The sequence below is a fragment of the Lynx canadensis genome, chromosome D1 (assembly GCF_007474595.2).
Source record: "Lynx canadensis isolate LIC74 chromosome D1, mLynCan4.pri.v2, whole genome shotgun sequence".
Taxonomy (NCBI): Eukaryota; Metazoa; Chordata; class Mammalia; order Carnivora; family Felidae; genus Lynx; species Lynx canadensis.
In genome coordinates, this window is record NC_044312.2 from 85,403,138 (window position 1) to 85,430,940 (window position 27,803).

At 38.7% G+C, this 27,803-nt stretch overlaps 1 protein-coding gene across 1 annotated transcript in view; it reads right to left on the bottom strand.

The window, feature by feature from the left end:
• Window positions 1–991: 991 nt before the first annotated feature.
• The window catches only part of LOC115525350 (doublecortin domain-containing protein 1-like), a 256,343-nt gene continuing 229,531 nt past the window's right edge, over window positions 992–27,803 (bottom strand). The window contains 4 exon segments of the mRNA XM_032594846.1: window positions 992–2,054; window positions 13,742–13,851; window positions 17,039–17,189; window positions 27,507–27,683. Coding sequence (XP_032450737.1) covers window positions 1,932–2,054; window positions 13,742–13,851; window positions 17,039–17,189; window positions 27,507–27,683 — 561 coding nt within the window. The 3' untranslated portion in view covers window positions 992–1,931.

The following is a 27,803-nucleotide window of genomic DNA, read 5'->3' on the forward strand; positions in this document are numbered from 1 at the left end:
ATCTGAGAACTCTAGCCAAGGACAGAGACATTAAATCATAATCCAATAGATTTTTCATATAAAAATGCAACAATATTAAGGTGGCTTCTAAACAAATACCTCAAAGAGAATTAAAAGGCATTTTAACATCATTTCTGACAGAGTACAGTTAGTTTTGACGTGATCAACTGAAGTATAGTCGTGACATGCCTCGGAATAAACGATCAGAAAGTTATCTGCATCTTTGGAAACATCACTCTCTTATGCACAAGTGCATTAAAAGTACAGACAGCTGGAAGTTCCAATCCAGGGTGCTCTGTTTCTCTGCAGCCAGGGAGCAGTGATTTCCAGGCAGGCTCCAGACATCCAAGGCCACTCCTCTGCGGAGTCTCCACTACTGGGGCTGCTGGCTGCTGGGCCTGTCAGCGTTCCCTATTATTCTCCTGACAGACAAAAGAGAAACAGCATGTATTCCCTTCTGCCTATAAGAGTAGCAAGTAAAATGGTTTTGAGATTGTAAGAAATGTCGACTTAATTAGCTTTTTTTCTTCCAGGTAATAAGTGTTTTCTCCAAGGAATGCCCCAAATTAACAACACTGTTTGAAGTTTATATTTCCTTCTCTTTTCCCATTTAAGATTCATAGATGCAAAATTCATACTCAGAGATGATAAAAAATCTTCGTGGTTTATTGTTTTGAATATAACAAGAGAACATACCACAGTGAAGCTTAGAATCTGTTTCATCTGACATATGTTTTGAAATCTTCCATTGAGAGGTATAGATCCTAGGTCCCCTAAACATTATAAATTATGGAAATCAGAAATATCTTCCCTGGGGCACCTGGGTGGCTCAGTCAGTTAAGCGTCCGACTTCAGCTCAGGTCATGATCTCGTGGTTTGTGAGTTCAAGCCCTTCATCCAGCTCTATGCTGACACCTCCTTGCTTTGGATTCTGTCTCCCTCTCCCTGTCCCTCCCCACTCACACTCTATCTTTCTCTCTCAAAAATAAATAAACATTAAAAAAATTTTTTAAAAAGAATATCTTCCCTTATATCAGAAGTTCTTTACAGATGTTCATCAGGTTGGTCTGTGAACTCTGTGAAATGATATAAAAAAAAAGCTTTTTTTTTTTTGTATGTGCACTTTGTAAGTTTATGGTTTTTCAAGATTCTCTAAGGTAGCATATGAACCAAAACAGTTTGAGAATTCCTTTACAAAGTCTGTTGAGGTTTTCAATGTTGTCAATTCATATAGAAGTAATTTCACTTAATTTTAGATTTTTTTTCAAACTTGGCATCTTAAACCAAAATGTATAATCATTAAAGATATGTTTTAAGAATATAAGATGCCTAGTTTACACAATCACATTTATTTCATTTGCACAATTTGAGAAGCGTTTCTTGTCTCTGAAGAGCAGAAGGACTATTCAACTATAACTCGATTTAATTTGACTCTGAGCGTGTAGCTCCTGAACAGCTGACTGAAATGAAATCTATAAAGCAGAGTCCTCTGTTCCCACTGTCCTGTTGTAATTTCAGTTTGTGGTCTAGCACAAGAGTGGAAGAGAGCTGAATCTCAACTGCCCCTTATGTTGCTCTGGCAGTGGGACTGCTGGGCATTATCACTGAGCCCTTATGGGTACAGCCCTGTCCCAAGTCAATAAAAACAAGGGTCCCTGCCCTCCAGGTACTTGCCGTCCAGTTGGGGAGACAAAACACGTGTTCAATATATATGCAACTTTTTCCAACAGGCCACTCTACAGACTGGAAAAACTAGACAATATATGCAAGATTTCACTGGAATATGAAGTCTCTATGGCTAATGCTGCCTTTGATTATATGTCTTCTTACTAATTTATAGATAGCTTGTAGCTGATTTATCAGTGTTGGTAATTTTCAAATCGGTCTATGAGAAATCAAGTATTTTAAAAGATAAATTTTAGGACTAAATTTTAAATGAACCACACAGATTTCTTTTGTAAAGGGGATTTTCCTAAATTTGAGTCTTCAGCAATCTGAATAATGGTCTTTCTGTCAGTCTTCTGATTACAGGTAGGTGAAGGAAGTTTTCTTTCCTATAAGACAGAAAAAAGAGAGAGAAATATATATATATATATATATATATATATATACATGAATGCACACATAAGTTTATTTATACATACACATATATATGAAGTTCAGTAGAAGTTGCTATTTTGAAAATATTTATCAGAATAGGTGCATTAAAACTTGATAAGGTTTGTAAAATTTATAGAGGCATTCCCTTCAAGGCCTGATGTGAGTTATGAAATCTAATTTTGTTTTCATAGCTCTGTGATAAAATTTTATCAATGTTATAAAAAGGGGTCTTTACTAAGACTGACCGGAAATCTGAACTATCTGGCCAGGCAATAAAAACACATTCCTTAGCTGCAAAGTGTCAGACAAGCAAGGTGTAACTGAAATTGATCGATAAGTCTTCCTTTTACAGTTGAGTGCATTCACTTTACCTCATAGGATAATAGTTTTTTTTAATGGTTTTTTCCATTAATATCAGACTTCAGTGTTAGTAAGAAACAAGAAAGACATAAAAGGGAGAGAGACATGCCATCAAGAAAGAATGCTGTGGTCTTTAATGGTAGAGCACTTGAGCTCAGAGGAAGTGCTTGTGTGGGTGAGGGGTGGGACATTTGTTTCTGACTGATATAGGTTGAATTGTGTCCCCCCCCTCCAAAAAAAATTCATATATCAAAGTCCTAGCCCTCAGTATCTCAGAATGTGTTCTTATTTGGAATAGGGTCTTTGCAGATGTAATTAATTAAGATGAGGTCATACTGGAGTAGGGTGGGCCCCTAACCCAATAAGACTGGTGTCTTTATAAAAGGGGGACATTTGGACAAGGATAGGCACACAGGGAGAATGTCATGTAAACAGGAAGGCAGAGATTGGGGTGATGATTCTACTCAAGGAACACCTAAGATTGCTTGGAAACCACCAGGTGCTGGGACAGAGGTATGGAACAGATCATTCCCTTGTACTCTAGAGAAGGAACCAAACCTGCTGCCAACTTGATCTTGGACTTCTAGCTTCTAAAACTGTGAGACAATAAATTACTGTTGTTTAAATCACCCAGCTTGTGGTACTTTGCTACAGCAGCCTTAGCAACTAATACATAAGTGAATACAGCTATTGGGGTAGAGAGGTGAGACCCGAGATGATTTGCTATGTCCTGAAGAGTAGGTGAGGGCCACTCCCGTGCATATGGCAGTGCCCCACCTACCTTGGGTCAGGCATCCAAGTGTAGCTTACTTTGCCTAACTTAGTTGCCATCAGGGAAATCTCCCAAACAGGCAGTGACTAAACCACAGAATTACTCATTGAAGGCATCCAGTGAACTCAGTTTCATAATTACTAATGCCAGTAACCTGCAATTTCTACAGGCTTTGAGGTTAGGCAAATCCAGATCCAAATCCCAGTTCTGCCATTTATTGGCTGGTGGCTTTTTGTTATTTATTATTATCATTATTTTAAAATTTTAATTCAAATATAGTTAACATACAATGTTATATTAGTTTCGGGTGTACAATATAGTGATTCAACAATTCCATACATCACCAGTGCTCATCACAAGTGCACTTCTTAATTCCCATCACCTATATCACCTACTCCACCCCACCTGCTTTGGGCAAGGTATTTCGTCTCTCATAAGCTCAGCTTCCTCATTTGTATAATTCAAAAGTAGAAGTAGAGAAAATATCTACTTCCAAGAGTGGTCATGAGTATGGAGTTAAACAGATGACAACAACAGTGTACCAACATGGTACCTGGCATGTATAGCCATCCTACCAGCATTAGTACCCTTCCTCTTCAACATTTATGATCTTATTGATCTGTATACCAAAAGACTTGTCCAACCGTGCAGGAGGCAATACTCAATTCAGACCTTTGATACCAAGTCCAAAAATCTTTCCCCAGAAGGAACCATCTCCAGTCCTTGGCCACCACTAAGCTGTGCCGTGGCCTCCCTCTGTTGCTCTAGTGAAATTTGGATTGGGCTTCTGAGGGTGACGGTGATCTGGATGCAGGTCCTAGTGAACACCTGTAACAAGCCTTATTGAGGAGATGGATAGGTTTCCTGGTCAGCTAGAATTCTAGCTGTTATAAACTCTTGTTGTATCTCACTACGGAATCAGAATCAGACTTTAAAAGCTGAGTGGAACTGTAGAGATACAAGAGTCTACTTTCCTCGTTTTAATAGAGAGGAAGCAGCAGTTTTAGACGGACCTTCAGCCAGTTAGCATGGAATTGAATGGTCTAATGTTCTTTCCATTCTATTATGTTCCCAGTAATCACAGTGTTAGCCCAGGAATGGAAGGACCAGAATCGATCCAAGGCTATGTAAAATATTCTCAGAGTAAACCTTTGTCATTGAAGAGAAATGTGTCTTCAGTAGAATCAAGGTCTTCCCTAGCTCAATCATGCTTAGACCAACAAGGTGAAAGTAGATTTCAAAATGGTGCTGCAACTGCCATTTAGTAAAGGGGTGGGGACCCGTCAGTGCTTTTTAGTACCTACTCTGGAGGAAACGAAGTTTGCTCATCTCAGCCCCAGCACCTAGCAGCCCCTGAGGGAGCCCATGGCTGTTTCAGAGCAAGCAGAGGAGGTGAGGAGCAGTGACTCTTGTTTGGAAATCTCCTAAGTGGCTGACTCCCATTTACATGCTGTTTCTGGCAACAGAGATCAGTCTGGGTCACTTCTATGTCACTGAGTAAATATGCTGGAAATTATTACTATTTCAGACAAATGTTTAACTATTCTCAGATATCTATGACACCACAGGCCAAAGTCACAGCAATCTAACCTGGGAGTGAGTTTACTTTACTTTGTGATTTATGGAATGAGAATTCTAGGCGCTCTATGGGACTAATTTAATACGAAACATTCAGATGTCTGTCTTATAATGCCATTCATCTTCCTTAGCCTGCCTGCACCAGGGGGCATGTGGTTCAGAGAGCAGGCTCTCCCTTCTCAGCCACAAATCATCACACTTGTGAAGGGGGTGATGGGTCTTCTCTTCCAAGTCAGTCTGCCTGTGGCAAAGGCAGCCGAGCAGTAAGGATGCATTTGGGCACTGATGACAGAAGAGTGTTTTCTATTCCACCAGACTTTAGGAGCATTTTGAAAGTTACGGCTGGCAAAGAAGGGATGATGATCAACCTTGCTTTGGTTTGTCTTAAGATGAAGGAAATTGAGTCAAGCTATACTGTCTTATCAACAAGTACAAGATTTGCTTTATAAGAAGTTTATGTGATATTTTATGGATTGATGTGGCAATGCATGTCTTGGCTCAGGCTGCTACAACTAAGTATCATAGGCTTATAAACAATAGAAATTTATTTCTCACATGTCTGGAGCCAGGATGTGTGAGATCAGAGTGCCAACATGGTCACATTCTGGTGAGAGCCCTCTTCTGGGTTGTAGACTACTGACTTCTCATTTTATCCTCATAGGACAGAGAGCAGAGCAGATGAAGGCAACTCTTCTGTGACTTTTACAAGGGCACAAATTCCATTCATGAGGGCTCCCTCCTTATGACTTCATCTGCTCCTAATTACCTCCTAATACCATCATACTGGGGCATGGGATTTCAACTCATGAACTTTGCAGGGGGCACTCAGTCCAAAGCAGTGCATATGAGAAGAAAGTTCTACAAAAAGTCAAACTCCGCTTCAATGTGTATATTAAAAATCATGTTTTTGGGGCGTCTGGATGGCTCAGTTGGTTAAGCGTCTAACTTCGGCTCATGTCATGATCTCATGGTTCAGGAGTTCGAGCCCCACGTTGGGCTCTGTGCTGAGAGTTCAGAGACTAGATCCTGTTTCGGATTCTGTGTCTCCTTCTCTCTCTCTGCCCCTCCCCCACTCACACTCTGTCTCTCTCTCAAAAGAAATAAACTGTAAGATTTTTTTTTTAAAGCAGGTTTTTAACCAATCGATTACTCTAAATCTTACATTCATTCAACAAATATTCTTTAATGCCTGCTGTATAGCAGGGGATATTCAGGCTCTGGGAACACAGATGTGAACAAGCCTGGCTTACTTTCAAGGAGCTTAGAAACCAGTGGGAGAAAAAATACATCAACAGTAATAAGTGTAAGCAAAGGGGGCAGAGGGAGCACATGGAAGAAAGTTTCTAATAGAGATGGGTGTGGGGAGTGATAAAGAATGATTCCCCAAAAAGCTGTAGGAGGAGAATGGACAAAGGTATGGAGTAAGAGGAAAGACATAATTTGGGGGCAACTGAGGGAATGTTTAGAAGGAGTCGGGTGCAGATCTCTGTGAGCGAAGAGTGAGAAAACAGAGGCTGCAGGGCGAGTTGGACATAATATTCCAAGGGCAATGAGTACCTTGGGGAGGAGTGTGCTCTTTACTTTCATGATTAGGGTGGGGGGGGGGTGGCGGGTGGAAATTTTAAGGTTTCAAGCAAGAGAGTAACATGATATGATTCTCATTTCGAAAGATCATTCTGGATATGACATGGATAAAGAATTGGAGAGGAGGGGGTTGCCTAGGTGGCTCAGTTGGTTAAGCATCCAACTCTTGATTTCAGCTCAGGCTATGATCTCAAGGTTCATAAGCTCGAACCCCACATCAGGCTCTGCACTGACAGTGTGGAGTCTGCTTGGGATTCTCTCTCTCTCTCTCTCTCTCTCTCTCTCTTTCCCTCTCTCTTTTGCTCTCAAAATAAATAAACTTAAAAAAAAGAATTGGAGAGGAGGAAGGCTGGGGCTGTACAATGACTGGTTAAAAAATCATCAGGATTATCCATATGAGCAACGCAGTGGCCTAAAGTAAAATAATGTAAGTAAGCAACTTGAAAGACTTAAAAATCCCACAAATGAATCCCTTTTCCCTTCATAAGAACACTTGGAAATTGGTTGTAATGAAAATTGTCCTTTGTTGTTGAGTCATTCATTTCCTGAGCAAAGACCTGGAGTGCAGGGTCCTGGAGTACTGTTACGTGCAGCTGCTGCCTTCTGCCTCATGGCTGGTAAGAGCTCCTCTCTCCAAAGCCTCTTAAATACACAGCTTTAGCTCCATATAGAGTTTGGCCCATATCAACTTTTTCATGGGAACTAGGCATTATCTAGCAGATAATACTACTCCATGGGTTGTCCTGGAGCACAACAAGGATTATGACTCAAACACAGCAGACCCCTGTCAAGCCCACTAAGCAGAACTCACATTTCAACACTGAGAAAGTTGCTAGCCAGGTCGCCTTGCAGAGTGGAGAGAGGGAGAGAAATCATAATAAAAATTAAATCCACAGTGGAATTCAGCCTATCAAAATGGATTTCATGAAACAAGAGGCAAGCAAGGTCTGATAAGGGTTTGGCATTCTGAATTGATTTGGAAAATTGCCTGGATGCCCAAGTGCCTTGAGTTTTGGGTGCCAGGGTATCCTGGCAAGATCCACTTCCTCAAACAGACTTGATTATATTCAGAAGTGTAACTTGTGAGTCCAGCTGGTATCCATCCTGATACTGTAACTGAAGTCACAGATTCCAACCTCAAGTTTGTGTTGCCTGTATAGCAAAGATCACCCTGTCAAAGGCCAATTTTGAGGAGGCACCCAAGGGGAAAGCCTCTCAATTGACTAAAGAGAAATAGTGACAGCCTAGATAATTCCATTGCTAATTTCATCCCTCAGTGGTGAAGAGAGAAAAGGAGCATAACAATGGCAGAACTATGGTCGATACTGAAAATGCCACGGAGCCCTGAATGCCAGCCATGTCCACAGCTTCCTGAGGAATTCAACCCACACTGTTGCTTAAACAGGCAAGCTGTGCTTTGTATCATGCAATCCCTGACCATCCCAATCTAAAGGAATGAGTAAAAGGCAGCTACTGGCTGACCTCCAGCCATTTGGTCTTCCATTAGAAGACACAATGAAAGTAATTCAGATGGTAGAGTGGCTTGGAGCCAAAAGAATATAAAGAGAAGGCAGGAAACAGGAGCCTCAAAGCAGCAGAGGCCATGAACAGGCAAGTGAGCATCTCAGTGTAGAGAAGAGCCTGCAAAGAAGTAGAAAATTCACAGCAGAAGAAAGAAGACCAAGAAACAATGAAGTCAAGAGCAGGAATGGCAGATTACTGGGTGGCCATTTGGACAAAGATAGGTCACGCGTCTTTTTTTTAATTTTAATTTTTTGACAGCATGTGTTCATGAGCATGCACATGGGAAGGAGAGAGGGGAGGGAGAGAGAGAAAATTCCAAGTGGGTTCCATGCTCAGCGTGGAGGCCCCGTGTGGAGCTTTATCCCACAACCCTGGGATCATGACCTGACTTGAAATCAAGAGTCGGACACTCAACGGGACTGAGCCACCCAGGTGCTCCCATGCATCTCGAACAGAGACCACCATTGAAGATTGTGTTCGGGCTTCCCTGTGCACTCTCACTTCTTGTTAATCCTTCCAACAAACCTCCACCACTGGAGGTAATTGAGAATGTCTCTGTAATTTGTAACCTAAGTAAGCTTAATTTATTACACAATGTCTAATCATCTTTAATGTTAACTTCCTGTTAATCACTTCCCACTGCGCTCAGAAAAGAAAAATCCAAACTCCTTAACATGACCTAAAAGGCTGTCCACAATCTGTTCATGCCCACACCTCTCACCTCACCTTGTGCCTATTAATCCAACATTCTAGGCCTCTGCCCTATCCAAGGTAGCACCATACCTTTGCATGCCAGCAGCCAGAACAGAACAGAGAGTGCCTGGCGATATATATATACATATATATGAATTTGCTCTTTGAAAAACTAATTTTCTTTGTATTTCTGTCTTCTAAGGAAAATGTCTGTCTCCCGGCCCTATATGGATTTCAATTAGGGAACAAGAGAACTATCTTAAAAATTAGTTTCTCTAAGAGCACTTATTATTGAACTGAAATAATATCCTGTGGAATTTCACACTCTTAGACGAGCCTGCCAGGGATTGTCGGTGGCTCAGCCTTCCGCATTAACTAGACTTAGAGCAAACATAAAGAGGTTTGGGCCTCCCCACCATAAGCAGCTCCTTCAGTGGGGAAAAGGTCACTTCGGCAAATAGGACCCCATCCTTGTTCTAAAGTGCTCTTTGTACATACAAAAATGCAGAAGAAAACTCAAGAGGCTTGCTATTCGTCCCCACCCCCAAAATTACTCTGCCCCTCGATATGTGCACCATAGCACTGACATTATTCCCGCGACCTTTAAAATAGCAAGATGTTATCAGCACTGAAGGCAGCTTAATTAACGTGGGAAGCTTCACTACCTCAGACTCACTTGTTTTGCCTCTGATGTCTGGGTCCTGGTTACACTCTCTGGGTGGTTAGTCTTGACCCAAGATTATTTCCATTATTTCGTAAGGAAGTAGTGATAAGAAAACATGAGGACATTCAGATTAAAGCCCTCACTCACACAGCAAGTGCTTCTTTGCCTTCATCCTCTGGTGTTCTTGACACTGGTCCTTGGCTTGAGCCACGCCCAGTTTACACAGAAGTCCTGGCCAAGTTTCTCCCGTGTGGTCAGCCAACTGCTCTCCATCCCTGGGGCCTATTAAGTGCAGACTTCCTGACCCACCTCAGGCATACAGAATAAGAACCTCTGTGATCAGCCTGACACTGGGCTTTATCAAGCTCTCCAGGTCATTCTTGTGCACATTAAACTTTGAGAATCATACTAAGGAAGCATCCCTGTTGATCCACAAATTGCTCTAGAAAGGATTGTTTTAAAATAAAAGATGGAAGGGGCGCCTGGGTGGCACAGTCGGTTAAGCGTCCGACTTCAGCCAGGTCACGATCTCGCGGTCCGTGAGTTCGAGCCCCGCGTCAGGCTCTGGGTTGATGGCTCAGAGCCTGGAGCCTGTTTCCGATTCTGTGTCTCCCTCTCTCTCTGCCCCTCCCCGTTCATGCTCTGTCTCTCTCTGTCCCAAAAATAAATAAACGTTAAAAAAAAATAAAATAAAATAAAATAAAAGATGGAATTCAAGGGCCCTTAGATGAGAAAAGCAGGGAAGACTGAGGAGAGAAGAACAACAGGCAACGAGAAAGAAGAAAGGAAGGAAGAATGGAAAGAAGTGGAAATGAAGAGAGAGAGATGTAATCAAATCTCATCTTTTTGGGGGCACCAACCCTAGAAGTTCTGGGAGATTCCCTCCTCTCTTCCTTTCTGGTCTAGCACAGTCTGCAGGGTCATTTATGCCTTTTGGAGTTTTTTTTTTTTTAACCCAGCTGCTGCTGCTGGTATGGAGAGTCTGACTGCCCAGCTATCTCAGTTGGTCTGACACAGGTGACATTCGAAACTTCTAGGATGGAAAAGCCAGGACCTAATGGATCCAGTGATTGACTGAAACTTATATCTACAGGACTACAGCAGACGATGAGTGATTGCACATCCAATTCAGAATCACCATTGTACTTGCCATATAAATATAATTTTCCATCTTGTTTCTTTCTCCCTCCCCCAACCCAGCTGCAGCATGGGCAGAAGCACTTCCTCTCCCCTCATATTTCTATTTGCACGTATGGTACAGGGTGACAGCCTATTGATAGTTTATATTACAGACTCACAGAATTAGAAAATACTATAGCTGGCAGCAGACACCCACCACACAGCCATGTTATACAGTTGGGCCATTTGCTCCCATCAGCACTTAACCTGAATGGCAGTCTTTGTCCATCTTCTTTGTGGTTGCTAAGGCCAAGCGGCCCAAGCCGTGCCACTTATGCAGAATTTTAGTTCACTGCATTGAAAAGAAAACGGCTGTTCTTTCTGCCTCCTAGCCTTAGGAGGGGTTGAAATGTGCTCAGAGGCAAGAGGGAACTGGAGCCATTGGTTTAATAAAAACAATTGAGGATCACCAATGGGTCCAAATTCCATTTAACTGAGGACATTTGCATCTGATTTGTGATGACCTAGAATAACACAGATCTGTGGGTTTTGATTGCTCTCTTCCAAATGATGCCAGAAAAAAAAATAAAAAAAAAGCTGCTGCCTCGGTGAATCACAAATCTCAATGACACTCAGCACACCTGGGCTATTATTAAAGATTAGCTCATAAACACAGCAATAGCCACTAGCTACAATTTCTAAGTGATTCTTTGGTAAAGGGAACAAATTTATCTTTACCTTTTTGTTGTTTTTTGCTTTGCTTTCTTAATCCACACACACACACACAAATTTAGTTACTAAGAAAATCGAGAGAGAAATGGAAATGCAGGTTATTGCTCTACAAAATGACCTTTGCATTTTGAATCATTACTGACATGTCCTGTTTTGCCAAACTGACATAAGTACCCAGATAGATGTTTCTTATTTATAAAACACTTCCAGTTAATCTCAAAATGTTTGTCAAACTTTCAGGCGTGTTACTTTTAGTCACCTGGCTTAGAAACATGCAATTTCACCCCAACACTTCATCAGGCAACAAAAGCTAGGGATGGGGCAAAAATATCCAGAAAAGTCCTCCTGAGGACAATCACAAATGCTGGTACACTGTTGATTAACATCTGGATCACCTTAAGGGTGTTTTGTGAACCAGCAGGAAATAAATTTCTGGAGAAGGCCATGGACTGGGGGATGGTTGTTTTAGTATTTAATAATAAATGGTTTCCAGTTGATAGGAAAATATTGAAATGTGACTTATATATACGAAGCTGATTCAAATTTGATAAACATGTCCCCAAAGGAAATTACTGGGTTTATTAAAAGCCTAGGAAGGCCGAACAGAATTGCAATAGTCTTATCCTACAGTCCTTGCCGAGGTGGAGTAACCGCTCCCCAGTCCACCTTCTGGCCAACTAAGAAGGAAGGTCAATAATAAGGAAAGAGCAGGGCTGTTCTCAGTCTTCGTTCAAAGTAGCTATGAACTGCCAAGCTACTCTGTGCAAGCCGTTGTCCACAAAGTAAGTGTCACTGCCTTGCTGGTAAAATGTGATGTGTTGATGACTGTTATATTACATCTAAAATCCCATTTACTGGTAATAGAAAAGTTCAGTTAAAGAGTTTTGCCTTATGTCTCCTGGTGCTTGATAGAGCGTTGTGTGATATTGCCAATTTTCGCTTCAGGCGTATTCACATGCAACAGTGAAAACTTCACAAGAATTTGCACATTTGATCCAGGGTGAAATCATGCCATTTTCATAGCAAATCAACTTTTCTCTGGCAGAAAAATGATAGGTACTTTTGCACCTAGAGAAATGCCTTTGTTTTCAAGGAATTTTGAAAAAATAAAAATGAAAAGTTCTGTGTCTATGGGAATTGTGATCCAATCATTCTAAGCAGAAGCCCAGCAGGTAAGAATCCTGTTGTCCCGCTTTCTGACCTGGAGCATGTTCCTTGACCTTTCTTATTTTGACTTTCTTGTTAAAAAAAGAAAAAGAAAAATGGGGGTCACATGCAATTTTTTCCTATGTGTCACAAAGCTGTTCTGGGATGCCTTCACATCTCTAACATTGTACAACAGTGTCTGCAAAAGGGCAAATTGCTGTGGATGTAACATGTGAAATTTCACCTCAATGTGCTCTCCTTTTAGTGGTGTTGGAAGCAGCAGGAATTTATTCATGCAGCCCCACTGATTTGCAGACTGGGAGTAAATACTAGGCCTTTTGCAATGATTACCAAGAGCCCCCTTCAGTAGACATGATCTACTGCATTACATTAAAGTGGTGGATTGAGGAGGGAGCCAGCTGAGCCCTTCTGTACACACCTAGCCAGGTTGCAATTTATATTCAGACAGAGCTGTGAGTGGCTTTCAAAGCAAGAGACAGAAGAACATTTCTCTTGAAATTTTCTACCAGGACCGTAAACCAAACTCTGATTTGTCACTGCTATTAAAAAAAAAGAGACAGAGAGAGATTCTTTCTTCATTTCAGGAAGAAATTAATAGGTAAGTTTTTCTCTTCCTGTAGTATTGCTACTTAAGATTGCTGAGGATCTCCCTTGATGTCTTAAAAAGAAATCCTCATGTGACTTTTCTTTTTAACAGTGCATACAACCTTTCTCTAAGTTCTGAGGACTGAGGACTGAGGACAGTCTACGGCTTTCGGTTACTGAGCTTAGTCCGGAATAGCCAGCTTCATTTTTGTGAACAACATGTAGCTGTGCCCCATAAAGACTGCTGCTTGCTACCACAGGACAAACTGAAGGGAAACTGGAGAAGGAGACATTGATTCATGTGGTGTTCAGTGGCCACCAGCCATTTCATTTTTATTCAGTAAATGCAGGATTTTAACACAGAAAATAAGGTGGTTGAACCAGAAAAATGTCAGTTTGGGTCAAATTTAGTGTTAGATGGTCGAACAACCTATTTTATTATCAAATTACACACGCACACACACACACACACATAATACTTGACCCCACAAAATTATATATAACACACCACAAATATATAGACACATAAAATATTACTTGACCCCACCAAATTATCTTTAAATAATAATAGTAGTTTCTCTTTTTTTTCTGAGAAAAACACATCTAAGATAGTTATTTTACTGGCATTATTTTGTCAAGGTTTGTTGCCTTTCCAAGAACACATTTGAGGCAGCAAATGCCATTCTATGTAAGATGTAGAGGGTAGCAACTTTTTTAAAAAATACTATACAAAATTAAAAAGGATAAGTAATTGTTATGTCATAGAAAGCATATGAGCATATGAGTGTATACACATATGTTACCCCAGCAAAATACAGCACAAAATATGATGGCTCTGATAGAAATGAACTGTGTGGCTGTACCGGAAATTGCAGCTTTTCAGATCGTGACACCACAATGTTTGTGGCTTGAGGGCCCTGCTGCCTTCGGATTCTGGCATAATTTGCTCTGATCTCCATCAGTTGCTTTAATTCTGTTAAAAGATTATTTTGAGAGACATGTCAATGTATCTATAGAAAGTAATTAAAAGTCCAAGATGATGAAAAACTCAAAAATCCTTCAGAAATCCTTGACTCCCACACTGGACTCTCTCATTACACACTTGACTTGCTTATCACATCAGATACGTGCTAACATTCTCTGGATTTCTACAGAATGGCAGTTCTGGAGAGGGCTTCCTTCCAGGCTTTGTAAAAAGCCTGAATTGGAGGCTAACCTGGGAGTGGTCTAGAAATTGAACCCACTGAAAAGACGGTAAACACAGCAGTGAGAACAGTGCTCCAAGTTGATGACAAATGGCATAAAGCACTCTTTTACTTTCGTTGGGGGGGTCTGTGTGAAAGAAACCATTCTAACAGTGTATGATTTGTTTTGCCAAAACAAATCTATTTTTCAAAAACCCAGTGTGATTCTTGATGACTTTCACATGCTAAATGTTTTTATATTATAGTACATAAAATAAGTTATTGTAGAGTGTTTACTTTTTTGAAACTCCCAGACTGCCTTATTTTCTACCATATACTTAAGCCAGTAGGCCACAGCAAAATTTTGAGTGTAATGATTGTTTAAGTGTACCTTCATAAGTATATCTATCTATATAGAGATATATAGATATAGATATAGATATAGATACATTAGTAGCATTTCTTTTTTTTTTAAAGCATTCTGAGTATTTAATAATATATTCTACTTAATGATTATTTCTAACTTAATTATTTCAGGAAAAACAATAAATGGCAATTTATATAGTAAAATAAGTTTCTAAAGAACACTTAAACTCTGCTATCAGTCAGGTTTCCTAGAAAATACATCACCCTTTGAGACACTTAGACAATTGGGAAAAACCACTAATCTCTTCATCATGAAGGTGAAAATATGAAGATGAAGTATGGGAATCTACGTCCAGAGGAAAAGAATCAACTTTCACACCATGGTGATCTATGTGGATATACATAATTGATGATGCAAAAAAGAAAAATGTTTGTCTACATAGCCTTGTCAAAGGTCCAGAGAACTAACATGGAGAAACTGGTAGGGAAAGTAACATTTGCATTTCCTGTTTTCTCTCTTTCCTTCAGCTTTTACGGGTAACAAGCTTGCTTCTGGGAAGGGGCCCTACATTTCTCTCTGTGTTTTGGATACCTGTTTGGCCAGGTTGCCCTAGCTTTATTTCTCATAAAGGCCCAATGAACACAGTGAAGCCAGGATGATAGGGGCCGGGTAACAGAAGACAATCCCAAGAGTATGAAAGATTGAGCATAAACAATGAAGAAACTGGAAAAGTACCTTCTACTGTACCGCTCGTTTGTTTACTATTCAAGTGTACTGTAATATTTCAAGTGTGTTCATATACTTAATTAGATCAAAAACTCTTTCAGGGAAGGAACCCTGGCTTATATTTCTTTTACAGGGCTGTGCAGTTTGCGAACACAGAAAGCTATCAGCTAATACTGACAAGAACCCCAAATTATTCTTCTAAGTAACCACATAGTGGGGTCTCCAAGAGCTGGGGTGAGAGGTAATAGTGAGTGATAGGGACAGGGGCATACAAAGAATACGACTGAAACCTCTTCCTCGATGTTGGGTGGTGCTGGAGGAATATTTATGGAATATCTCAGAACAGTGATAGGCATCCCAATAAATCCTTGTCTTCCTGCATTTCAGTCTTCATTCCTATACTTTTGTTCTGGGCTAAATGTAAAGATATGATTGCAACTGTTTTAAAAGTTTTTGGTTTGTGTACCTTACATTAATAATAATAATTTTATGGTGACTTTAAAAAGAAATAATCTAGTATTACTTATTTTAGGGATCCCAGGTAATTCATTTCCTAATCTTTTGATTTCCTTTAAAGTGATATCATGTTCTTCAGAATTCCTGAAAATTATGTCTTTGTTAATGTACAGCTAACCCCTGCAAGGGGCTTTAAATTCCTCAGGCTGAGGGCGCCTGGGTGGCGCAGTCGGTTAAGCGTCCGACTTCAGCCAGGTCACGATCTCGCGGTCCGTGAGTTCAAGCCCCGCGTCAGGCTCTGGGCTAATGGCTCAGAGCCTGGAGCCTGTTTCCGATTCTGTGTCTCCCTCTCTCTCTGCCCCTCCCCCGTTCATGCTCTGTCTCTCTCTGTCCCCAAAATAATAAACAAATTTATTTAAATATAAAAAAATAAAAAAATTTTTTTTGAAAAAAAAATTCCTCAGGCTGGGACACCTGGATGGCTTAGTCGGTTGAGTGTCCGACTTCAGCTCATGTCATGATCTCACGGTTCGTGAGTTTGAGCTTCGCATTGGGCTCTGTGCTGCCTGCTTCAGATCCTGTGTCTCCCTCTCTCTCTGTGGTCCCTCCCCAACTCATGCTCTGTCTCTCTCTCTCTCTCAAAAAATAAACATTAGAAAAAAAATTTTTTTAATTCTTCAGGCAAACAGGATAAAGAGCAAGAATTGGTTTAATAACATATGTATTCTTTTCCATTGGTATCACTTAGAAAAGAAAATTAGCAGAGAATAGATAAAATAATAAAATGAGCATATATTTACTGCTAAAAAAAGAGTTCTGCAAACTGTAGTCGCTATTTAATAAGCCATTAAGTTTTAAATAACTTGAAAGTAGGAAGTCAACAGAGCCTCGCTTTCCTCAGGGTTCATGCTAAGGGAATACCTTCAAATGAGGCCATTTAGAATTTCTGCAAATAAGCCCCTTGGATAAGGCTCAAGACTAACAGAACTCTGATTGAATTCTTGACTGCAAATGGTGTCAACAGTGAATTTCCAGAACAGAAGTATAACTGGAGTAGAAAAGGGTGGATCCAGAAGATAATTATTAAAAATCATCATGATGGGATATAAAATTCAGAAAGTAAGCTCTTTGAAGAAAAGACAAGATGGTTTAATTCTTCAAAAACTTGATGGAGGGGCGCCTGGGTGGCGCAGTCGGTTAAGCGTCCGACTTCAGCCAGGTCACGATCTCGCGGTCCACGAGTTCGAGCCCCGCGTCAGGCTCTGGGCTGATGGCTCAGAGCCTGGAGCCTGTTTCCGATTCTGTGTCTCCCTCTCTCTCTGCCCCTCCCCCGTTCATGCTCTGTCTCTTCTGTCCCAAAATAAATAAATGTTGAAAAAAAAATTAAAAAAAAAAAAACTTGATGGAAAAGAAACTGTCACCCATACTCTTTTGGGTTATAAAGCCACGTCCTGTGGATACGCAGATGACCATGTCTCTCTCTATGTCATCCCACGAGTAAATTGGTTCTCCATCCGGGGTGTGCAGTGTTCTGGCTGGGTGGACCATTTTGAGACGAGAGGAACAGTCATCCAGCAGCTGAAATACAAGGGGACAGAGATATTAGAATATGAAATGTCACAACATTATGAAGTCTTAAAGAATCAACTCCTTTACGAGAACTATTCTCCCAGTTTGAATATTATTTTACTTGTGGTTATTAGAGAGTTATAGAAGGATATGGGAAAATAGCATATAAAATGTTTCCCACGTGCTTTCACAATGAGGAACTTCTGTGCTCTTACTGGATTTTTTCCTTGTGGTTCTCTATTTTCCCATGTGGAAGAAGGCTTCTTGCTGCTTAAGAAATGCCTAAATATGAAAGGCCCTGGCTTGAGAATCTCAACTTGTCACAATAGCTGAAAATATTTTTTTTTCAACAAGCAAGAAACTAGAAGACAAAAGCACTGACCCAGAAGTGAGGAGACCTGGGCCTTCGGCCTCTTCTGACCTCAGACCAGTCAGGCAACCTCTCTATGAAGAGTATCTTCAACTATAAAATCAAAGTTTTGGTTTAAGACCTCTTTGATTCTATGATTAGAAAGTCTTCTTTTTCTTTTTAACTTGGAAAATTTAAAAACGATCTGTAAGGGCCTTAGTCAGTTTCTCTCAGTTTTCCTAGAAATATTCATTCAAATACATGTACAGATGCAGAGTGTCAACAGTATTAGAAAGATTAGTCAACATGTTGCCAGACCCCTAAGGGCAATTCCATGGAAGTGTGAATAAGACTTTAAGACAGAATAATAAAAGCAAGTAAGGGGAAAATTAGAGGTTTCTACACACTTGCGTGCATGATTTTTACCTAACGCTTGTTCCTCCAAAATGCAGGAGCCAGGTCCACATGAGCCCTAAATCATAAATCATAACCAATACATCCGATTTTTTTTTTGAGAGAGAGAGCACATGATCAGGGAAGGGGTAAAGGAAGAGAAAGAGAGAGATAAGCAGGCTCCACGTTCAGTGTAGAGCCCAATGTGGGGCTTGATCTCATGAACCATGAGATGATAACCTGAGCCAAAATCAAGAATCAGACACTCAACCGACTGAGCCACCCAGGTGCCCCACAACCAATACTCCTTTTTATAGATCTATTTAGGGACTACAACTCACAACACTGTAGCCTGGCAGGGAGCAGAACTAGGCACATAATGACATCTTGTATATGGGAAATGAATCAATAATATGAAGCAAGACAAGACAGTGATGAAACGATGCAATTGGAAAGTGCAGTTTTCACACCCACTACTTTGGGTAAGGGATGAATGAATTGAATTGAATAATAATTAAAATTACCCAAGAATACATTCCCTTCTGTAGATAGAATAGAGCAGTGGGAGAGTATTCTTACCTACCCCTCCTGCTAGGCAACAGCCAATCAGCAGCAATTTGACTCAATCCTGAGCATATGAACCAGCTCTGTGACTTGAGATCTAGGAGAGGATCCTGAGAGATCCCAAGTAAAAATGTACAGGAAACAAAGAGAACTAATCTATCCTGTCTTCTGTCAAAAGATCTCTCCTTGTACAAGGAGGCATAGATAAAAAAAAATTAACAACAGCAACCATATGAGGCTTATGAAAGTATTCTACAACATAGAAAACTCTATGTTTTACACAGTCCTCAAGGTGAAGATTTAGAAAAAGATTTACAGCAGGAATACATTTTAGAGAATATCCGTATTGGGTTTTCCCCAAATTCAATAAAATTTGACTTCCATAAACACACACACACACACACACACACACACACACAGAAATGAGATGACAGCAATTTAAAGAAAAGAAGTATTGCTGAGATGCGGCAGAGATGATGATGATGACGACGAAGGTAACAATAATAGCAGTTAACATTTATTGGGACATTTCTATGGGATAGAAACTTTTCTAAAAGTTTCTAAGGACAATCTGGTTTCATTCTATGGAAATAATTATTATCTTCCTTTTATTGATGAAAAAATGGAGAACAGAGGTTAAATATCTTAACTCAGATCACACAGCTAGTAAGAGAAGGAACAGTGTTTCAAGCTAGGGTAAGTAGAGAGCTAAATGAAAAGAGAGAAGGTATGGAAATAAAAGACTCAGTAGTAGAATTAAAATCTGTTTTGAAAACAGAAGACAAGCAGACTGAATATTATAGAAAATCAAATCAGTATTAGGGAGGACTAAGTTGAGAAAACCTCACAGGATATAGTGAAAGCATAAGACATAAAATTTATGAGAGGAAAGTTAAACATCTGGAGTGTCAAGACATCAGATATTAAACCTATACATTATTGGTGGTACTGGAGAAGAATTCAGAATAAATTAAACTTAAGCAACTATCAAGAAGAAGAAGAAGAAGAAGAAGAAGAAGAAGAAGAAGAAGAAGAAAACTTTCCTGTTCCAAAGACCCATGTCTTTAGATCAAATAGGCTAACTCAGAATATGGCAAAGTTAATGCAAAACTGACTAACATTTAAATATAACTGAATTGAAAAGTATGAATTATAGACATGGGGGAAAGTTCAGTTATATTTAGATCTGTTTTCTGCAACAATGAATGTCAAAGAAAATGGGATAAAATATGAAGTTTTTAGGAGAAAATGTTTTAACATAAGAATTCTATATCCAGCTTAATTATTACTTTTGGTTATAGGAAACAAATGATACCCTCATGTACACAAAAACTAGGAAAACATATCACTCACATACATTTCAGATTATTAAGAAATGAATGAAATTCCTTCACTATGGGAAAGTCATAATGTGAAATGAATAATACTAAGCAGGAAGACCACTAGAACATGATACAACTGCTACAAAAAATGGTCAGAAATTAAATGAATTAAAAATTTTAGTCTTCATCGAGAAAAAAAAATGCAAAGCATCATCAAAAAGGGACATGGGAAAGGAAAGAAAAACCAAGCATCCCAACTGTCTATTTATTCATGAGGGCAAGAGATGCCCTTTTTCTCTGTTTTCCTTTGTTAAGAACATTCATTTTTATGATTATAACCAATACAATAAAACTTAAAATCAGAATAAGAAAAATAATTCATGTCTTAAAAAATAGACAAAATCACCATCATGTGAACTTAATATGATTTTATTCTTAGAAAATTTATGTGAATCAAATAAAAGATTAATAATAAGAGAAAAATGTTTAATAAAGTGGCCAAGGACAAAATAAATTATAAAATATTGATAGTTTTCCTGTTCACAAAAATAGGCATTCAGAAAATATAGTGGGGGGAAATCTATCCTAACAGCAAAACCAATTAGGAATGACAATTATTTTCAAATGCAAGACCCTTAAAAAATTATAAAATTTTACTGAAGGACTAAAAAAGATACATATATATTTTTTATATATGCTTACACACATATATAAAACAATGCCACAGAATTCAATCTGGCTGCAAAGATTGATTCTTATGAAATTAATTAATAGCCTGACACAACTATAGTCAAAACCCTGCAGGATGACTTTAGAGTGTTGGACTGTAATTTCAAAATTCATCTAAAAGAATCAATATACAAGGGTATTCAAGTAAAATTTGAAAACAAAGAACAATAGGCAACTTCTTTCAGATATTAAAATATAAGAAAAGCTATAATAATTCTAGAAATATTAGATATGTTGGATTGTTTAAGAGCAGAAGCTAATAAGAATTAGTTTATTATAAAGATTGCATTCCAGCTCAGTTGGGAGACAAAAACAGATTAGTCCGTAAGTAGGGCTGAGATAATTTTACGCTAACAAATATAGCAGAGAAATAACTTTGCTCAAATTTTACACGAGGAGTTTCACACAGTTTAAAAAGTAAAAGATAAAAATAAAATGATAAAAAATTTGAAGAAAACCAGATGAATCTTTATATGAACTTAGGATAGTAAAAGACTATCAGAACATTTAAAAACAAAGAACTTTTAAAATATAATAATTCTGTACATTGAAAAAACCCATAGACACAGTGGCAAATTGGAAATTTGTTACACTAAAATGATAAAGTTAGATGTTGCTTATTGCTTTAAGAAAAAGAAAATTCATATCAGTGTGAAAAATACTTCCAATAAAAATAGCAAAGGATTTAACAAGAAATTCACAGATGACTAATAAATGATAAATCAAATCAAAATCACTTATACAAGTAATTAAAGACATACAAATTAAAACATGGATATAAAATTCCCTGTCAAACCCACAAATATGTTTCTAAATGGCTGCATTTAGCATTGCTGAAACCTCATGTATACCACAAGTAGGTAGAAGCTCTCATTCACTATTTGTGGGAGCATAAACTCCTGAAATATTCCTGGAAAATGCTTTGGCAATAGCTATCAAAATTCTCAAGCATGTTTACATAATTTGACCTAGCAATCTTACTAAGAAGTTATTTAGGGGAAATAATCAGAAAATTAAATACAGATGTATATATTCATCGGAGCATGCTTTATGACAGCAAAAAATTACAACCTAATGGAAAACAACAGAAAACTGAATGGGAATAAATAATAATCTGCCCATTTGATAGAAGATTATGGTGCCATTGAAAAATTCTTTTGTTAAGGAATGTTAAATATGTGGGCGGGAAATCACATTAGTTTGTTAGGTGAATAATGCAGGCTGCAAAATTTATATATTGTGTGATCTGCTATGATCACAATGGCAAAAAATATTATAACTGTATAGTAACCATAGAAATATATTCACTAAAGTTATAACTATGGTTATTTGTGGGTGATAGAATTTTCATTTCCTTCTTGGCATTTTTTCTTTTTCTAATTTTAATACAGTGACCATATGTTTTATGTAAGTTGAAAACAGTAGAAATGTTATTAAAATAATCAAAAAATCATAGATATTACAATAGATTCATATGGTTTTTCTTTGGATTTTTCTAAATTTTCCATAACAATAGTCACTGTCTTAGTCTGCTCAAAGTTGCCAAAATAAATATCATGCATTGGGTGGCTTAAACAACATAATTTTATTTCTCACAGTTCTGGAAGCTGGGAAATCCAAGATTAAAGTAGTGGCCAATTTAGTTTCTGGTGACAGTTCTCTTCCTGGCTCTTTGTTGTGTCCCCACATGGTGGGAGAAGAATGGGCTCTCATTTCCTCTTCTTACAAAGGCCACAAATCCTATCAGGTTAGGGCCCCACACTTATGACCTCATTTAACTTTAACTGTCTCCTTTTTTTTAATGTTTATTTACTTTTGAGAGAGAGAGTGTGTAGGGGAGGGACAGAGAGAGCGGGAGAAAGAATCCCATTCAGGGCTTGAACCCATGAACTGTAAGATCATGACTTGAGCCGAAACCAAGAGTTGGACACTTAACCTACTGAGCCACCCACAGGCCTCAACCTTAATTGTCTCCTGAAAACCATATCTCTAAATAAGTCACACTGGAGGTTAGGGCTTCAGCAAAAAAATTTGGGAAGGGAGTGCACAATTCAGCCCATAGAAGTTATTTTGTTTTTCAGCTTTAAAACAACCAACAAATATGGTAATTGGGTTTCTATCTGGGTTGGGAGCAATGAGGAGCTGTCCTAGAAATATGTATGGATAGGTTTCTGGGAAAAACTTCCGCAGCTTGAAAAGAACTTACATAAAGGTAATTCTTACATTTTCCCTTACTTCACTACTAAAATGTGACTATTTTATTGAGATTCTGTTTATAATCAGAAAAATGAACGTTATTTAATAAAAACATATACTAAGTGCAAAATGTGAATTAAATATATAAGTATTTCACTTGGTTTTCATAAAGATCTATCTACATGAGACAAAGTTAATGAGTTCACAAAAATATTTTTAAAATAAATGTGAAAATAAGGCATTTTCAGTACAGAAAGGCTCTAAAATATCCAGTCAGCTTAGTACCTTCAATGACATTATTAATTCTTAGTTTTCCAAATGTATCTAAACTTATTCACGTATCTTCTTTACAGTGGGTAATCTAAATTGTATGTTCATCATTTTTGCAATAACTAAAGCTCATAATAAAGGAACAATGTTCTGTGCACAATTCCTCACCCACAATCTATCTTGTGAGCTTAGTTTTCATAGGCCGTTATTCTCAGGGTTGGGCGCGTGGGCATCACAGAACAAATGCATATTCCCTGCAGGCATGAGGTCCTCGCCTCTACAAATCAGAAGGACCTGTTTCTCATTCTTTCGGCTTCCACTTCTGCATCAAGAACTATTTGGCTGAGAGAAAACACACTGGTTTTGAGATTCTGTAGAATCAAAGAGATGTTGTAGGGGTGGAGAAGACAAATGTTTCAGGACCATAGAAAGAGGGGCTGGGCAATCATAAATCAGAGAGAGATGCCGGCTCTGAAGAAAGAGCCACTAACCCTGGAGAGGGAGTCACCTTAGTGCACTGATGACAGATGAGCCTTCGCCAGTTGGAGATGGGTTGCTCTAGTAATGTTCAAAGAGTGGGTAGGAAGAATGTGGTTAAATCATCCAGAATAGCCACAGCAGTGAAAGCAGCAGAGAAAAAGTCTGCATTAGATGGGATTCAAATACCATCTGGGGGTTTTATTACAGAAAGTAGAGTGAAGCACTTTGAAATGTGTTCTGTTCCTCATTTCTCTGGTAAAAGTACCAACCATTGAAGCTGAGTTTCTTTGGAACTGGTGGTGTTAGCCAGACTCCCAGTGAAATCTGAGCCCTACACTTCCTGTTGTCTATTTGTTTCACACAGAGTCCACTCTCCAGAAGTGTTCTTTACAGACTGATAGCTTGAATGGATACATTTCTAATGGATCACAAAGGATCTCATGCAGGTCTCCAAATACAAAAACAGACAGTATGGAAAAGATAAGGAAAGAGATTTATTTTTAAAAAATAAAGCAAAGGAAGAAATAATATGCAGAAACTTTCTAAACATTTCCTAAGTATCTTTCTACATACTGAGACCACATTAGTCTCTGTAAAACACTGTTTATACCATGTCATGAATTTATTCAGAGACGACTGGTGGCTAAAACACTTTGGTCTGGGATAGTGTAATGGACCACATTATGTCCTCCTCAAAACTCATTTGGAGAAAGTTCCTTAAGGAGGTAATTAAGATTAAATGAGGTCACAAATGTTGGGCACTAATATGACAGGACCGTGGCCTTATTAGAAGAGGAAGAGGAACTAGAGATCTCTCTCTCCACACATGTACAGGGGAAAGGCTGTGTGAGAACACATAGTGGTGAGGTGGGGGTCATCTGCAAACCAGAGGGTCCTTCAGAAACCAACCCTGCTGACACCTTGATCTTGGACTTTCTAGCCTCCAGGACTCTGAGAAATAAGTTTCTGTTGTTTAAGCCACCCAGTCTATGATGTTCGTTATGGCACCCCAAGTAGACTAATGTAGATAGCATGTGGGGTCCACCATATGCTTTTAAACAATCTCTCCAGTTGTATATATCTTTCTGTATTTCTCTGCCCAAGTACCATCTATATACTGGAATTATGTATTTAATTTTTGAATTCTAACAACCATACTTTTGTGTTCAGTGCCCCTCATCCTTATTAATGCTTTTTCTGCCTAAGATACTGAATCTTACCCATTTCTCAAGTTTCATCAGAGGTCCTGATTGATTCCTCTGTGGAGCCTTTCTCCTTCACCCCAGGTGGGAAGTGTTCCCCTCCTCTGAACTCCTACTGAACTTCCTGCCTGAACTGCTAATTTGACCTTTATAACATGCTGTTAGTATTTCTCTAAGAAGAATGTCAGATCCCTTAGCTAATACATTTTCTTACAATCTGTATTCATCATAACAAAATATAGAGCACAGAGGAAAATGCACAAGAAAGAAATACCACTTTTATTAGGTCACCAACAATAAGACCATTTGATAAATACTTCCAAAAATAGAAGTATTCTAAGTGTATGCATGTGTATGTATAGAATCCAACTCCACATGCTTTATGTTATGCTTCTATCACTTAGCCTGGAACATCATTATTGTCATTATTCTTTCCAAAGTTCATTTTAATTGAGTTATAATATTCTATCCTATGTACTATAATTCATTTAACCAAGTCCCTATTGATGACTATTTAAATTATTTCTAATCTATCTATGTTATAAATAGCCTTGTGATAAATACCCTTACCAAACAATCTTTGCATAAATTCATAAAAATATCCCTGGGATAAAGTTCTAGAAGTACATTTTTTTTATGATATGTATTGCCAACAAGTTGTACATCCATCAACATGAGAGTGATCATTTCTCTACACACTCGAATAAACCTTGACATATTTTCAAATGAGTTGCCAATTTGAAATATTGATTTGATGAGAACATAGACCATGTGTTATTTTATTCTTTCTACTGCTACCATTACAATTGATGCTAACTTGTCAATTACACTACACTATTAAATGTCCAAAATTATTTCACATACATAAATTAAAATAATATTTTACAGCACCTAGCATAATGCCCTTCATATACAAAGTTCATAAAAGATTATATATGATCATGGAATAATAAAAATATCACCCCATAAATGGGGTGTCTCTTACATGCTACATGAAAGTCAGAGAAATCAAAAAATTATTCCTCCAGTGGATATATGTAATTAAAAAAAAATGTTTTGCTATTCTGAGTCTGATAAACTATCTTTAATCCTATCACCCCCACTCTACCCTTTATCTACTTATTAATCACTTCCTATTCCCTCATTAATGTATCAGTTCTACTTGCAATGGTGAAGTGCATTTTAAGGTGTGGCATTCTAGGTATGAACCAAAAAAATTTGTTTTTCTAACATTTATTTATTTTTGAGCGACACAGAGAGAGAGATAGAGTGTGAGTGGGGGAGGAACAGAGAGACAGGGAGACAGAATCTGAAGCAGGCTCCAGGTTCTGAGCTGTCAGCAGAGAGCCCCACACGGGGCTCGAACTCAATCATGGACCGCGAGATCGTGACCTGACCTGGTCGGACACTTAAACCACTGAGCCGCCCCTACAGTATGAACTCAAAATTTTTAAGAAACTAGCAAGGAAGGAACATTTCAGCTTTGTTATAGAACATTTTCTAGGATGTTTTTTATTGAAAAAGCTTTTGTTCTTTTAAAAAAAAATTTTTTTTCCTAATGTTTATTTATTTTTGAGAGAGACAGAGACAGAGTGTGAGTGGGTTAGGGGCAGAGAGAGAGGGAGACAGAATCCAAAGCAGGCTCCAGGCTCTGAGCTGTCAGCACAGAGCCTGACCCGGGACTCGAACTCAGGAGCTGTGAGATCATGACCTGAGCCGAAGTCGGACGCTCAACCGACCAAGTCACCCAGGCGCCCCGATTTTGCTCTTTAAAAAAATAATCACTTTCTTTCCACCCCCCCCCATGTGTATGAAGTTCCTTTGCTTGTATTACTAGTTTTCAATATGCTTTCTACATATTTATCTCTTCTCTCTCAAGTAGAGCAAATTGGTTGTCAACTTCTGCTTTTGCAGTTATTATTCAGTGTCCCCAGCACAAAGGAGTAGTCCCAGTCTCACTTTGAGACTCCAGTGTTCAGAGGCAGAACTCTTCCCAGGTGCACCTCCTATTCTATGTGCCCTTATCAGCCTCCATGAACTCCACCCCCGTCAGTCTATTGCACTATCTCCCCTTACCCTTCAACACCTGCTGACATCTCATCTATATACGACTTCCTCTTGGCCCAGAAAAATTATATGAAAACATTTCACAAAATAAAAAGCCAATTATCTGACATACCACTGCAAAACTTTTTAAACGTCTATCAAAATCCATTTGTTAGCTACCTCAAGTTTTTATTTAGAGACTAAAGCAAAATGCCAAATTTTAGGACTATGTCCTTGATATTACAAAAATAAATGAACTGCTACTTCTCCTTTCCTTAGTCAATGTTTTAACTTTGGAAAGTGGAAAGTTTGCCATGGTCCCAGTACTCTGGGTAGTAAGAATATGACAGATTTTCTCTAAGAGTACTGTTGTTTGCGCTACAGAAAACATATCTAGTGAATAATTCCTGGTGGGGAAAAAAATCACGTTTTTGTGAACCAGGATTTAAACACAACAGGAAAATGATTTATGCTTTTAAAGTTAAGGTTTTACTCTTTGGCTACAGCGGGTTTAACTGTCATTGTTCTCTGCTGGTCAAGTATCATATTCGGATTCACACACGTGTCAGACAGCATTGAGCTCCACATTTTTCACACATACAAGCCCATTTAATCACCATAGCAACCCTGTGAGGAAAGTATTACTCCCATTTTACAGATGAGGAAATGAGGTCCAGAAAGGTAAAATAATTCGCCTAATCTAACAATCTAAAAATGCCCAAGCTAAAATTTGAATCCAGGCCAATGAAGCGATCTCCTTTTACACTAGATTTACCTCTGAAATAGTTTTGCCCCAGGCATAAGTACCATCTTCAGGTCTGCCTCCATTTGGATAAATCCAGACTCGTTTTGCATTGGCTGCTTGTACAGCCTGCTCCGAATGAGTGATACGTTTAGTTTCAACTGTAGAATTTCTTTTGGATTGCAGTTCTTGAACTGCAGAAAGGTGCTCCTGGTAACAAAAGCCCAGAGAATTGCCTGGTTAGTATGTTTATGAAGGATGTGATGAAAACAGAAATACCTTATAATTGTAAATTATATTGTAAAAATTCTAGGAAGTGCATTACCCTCT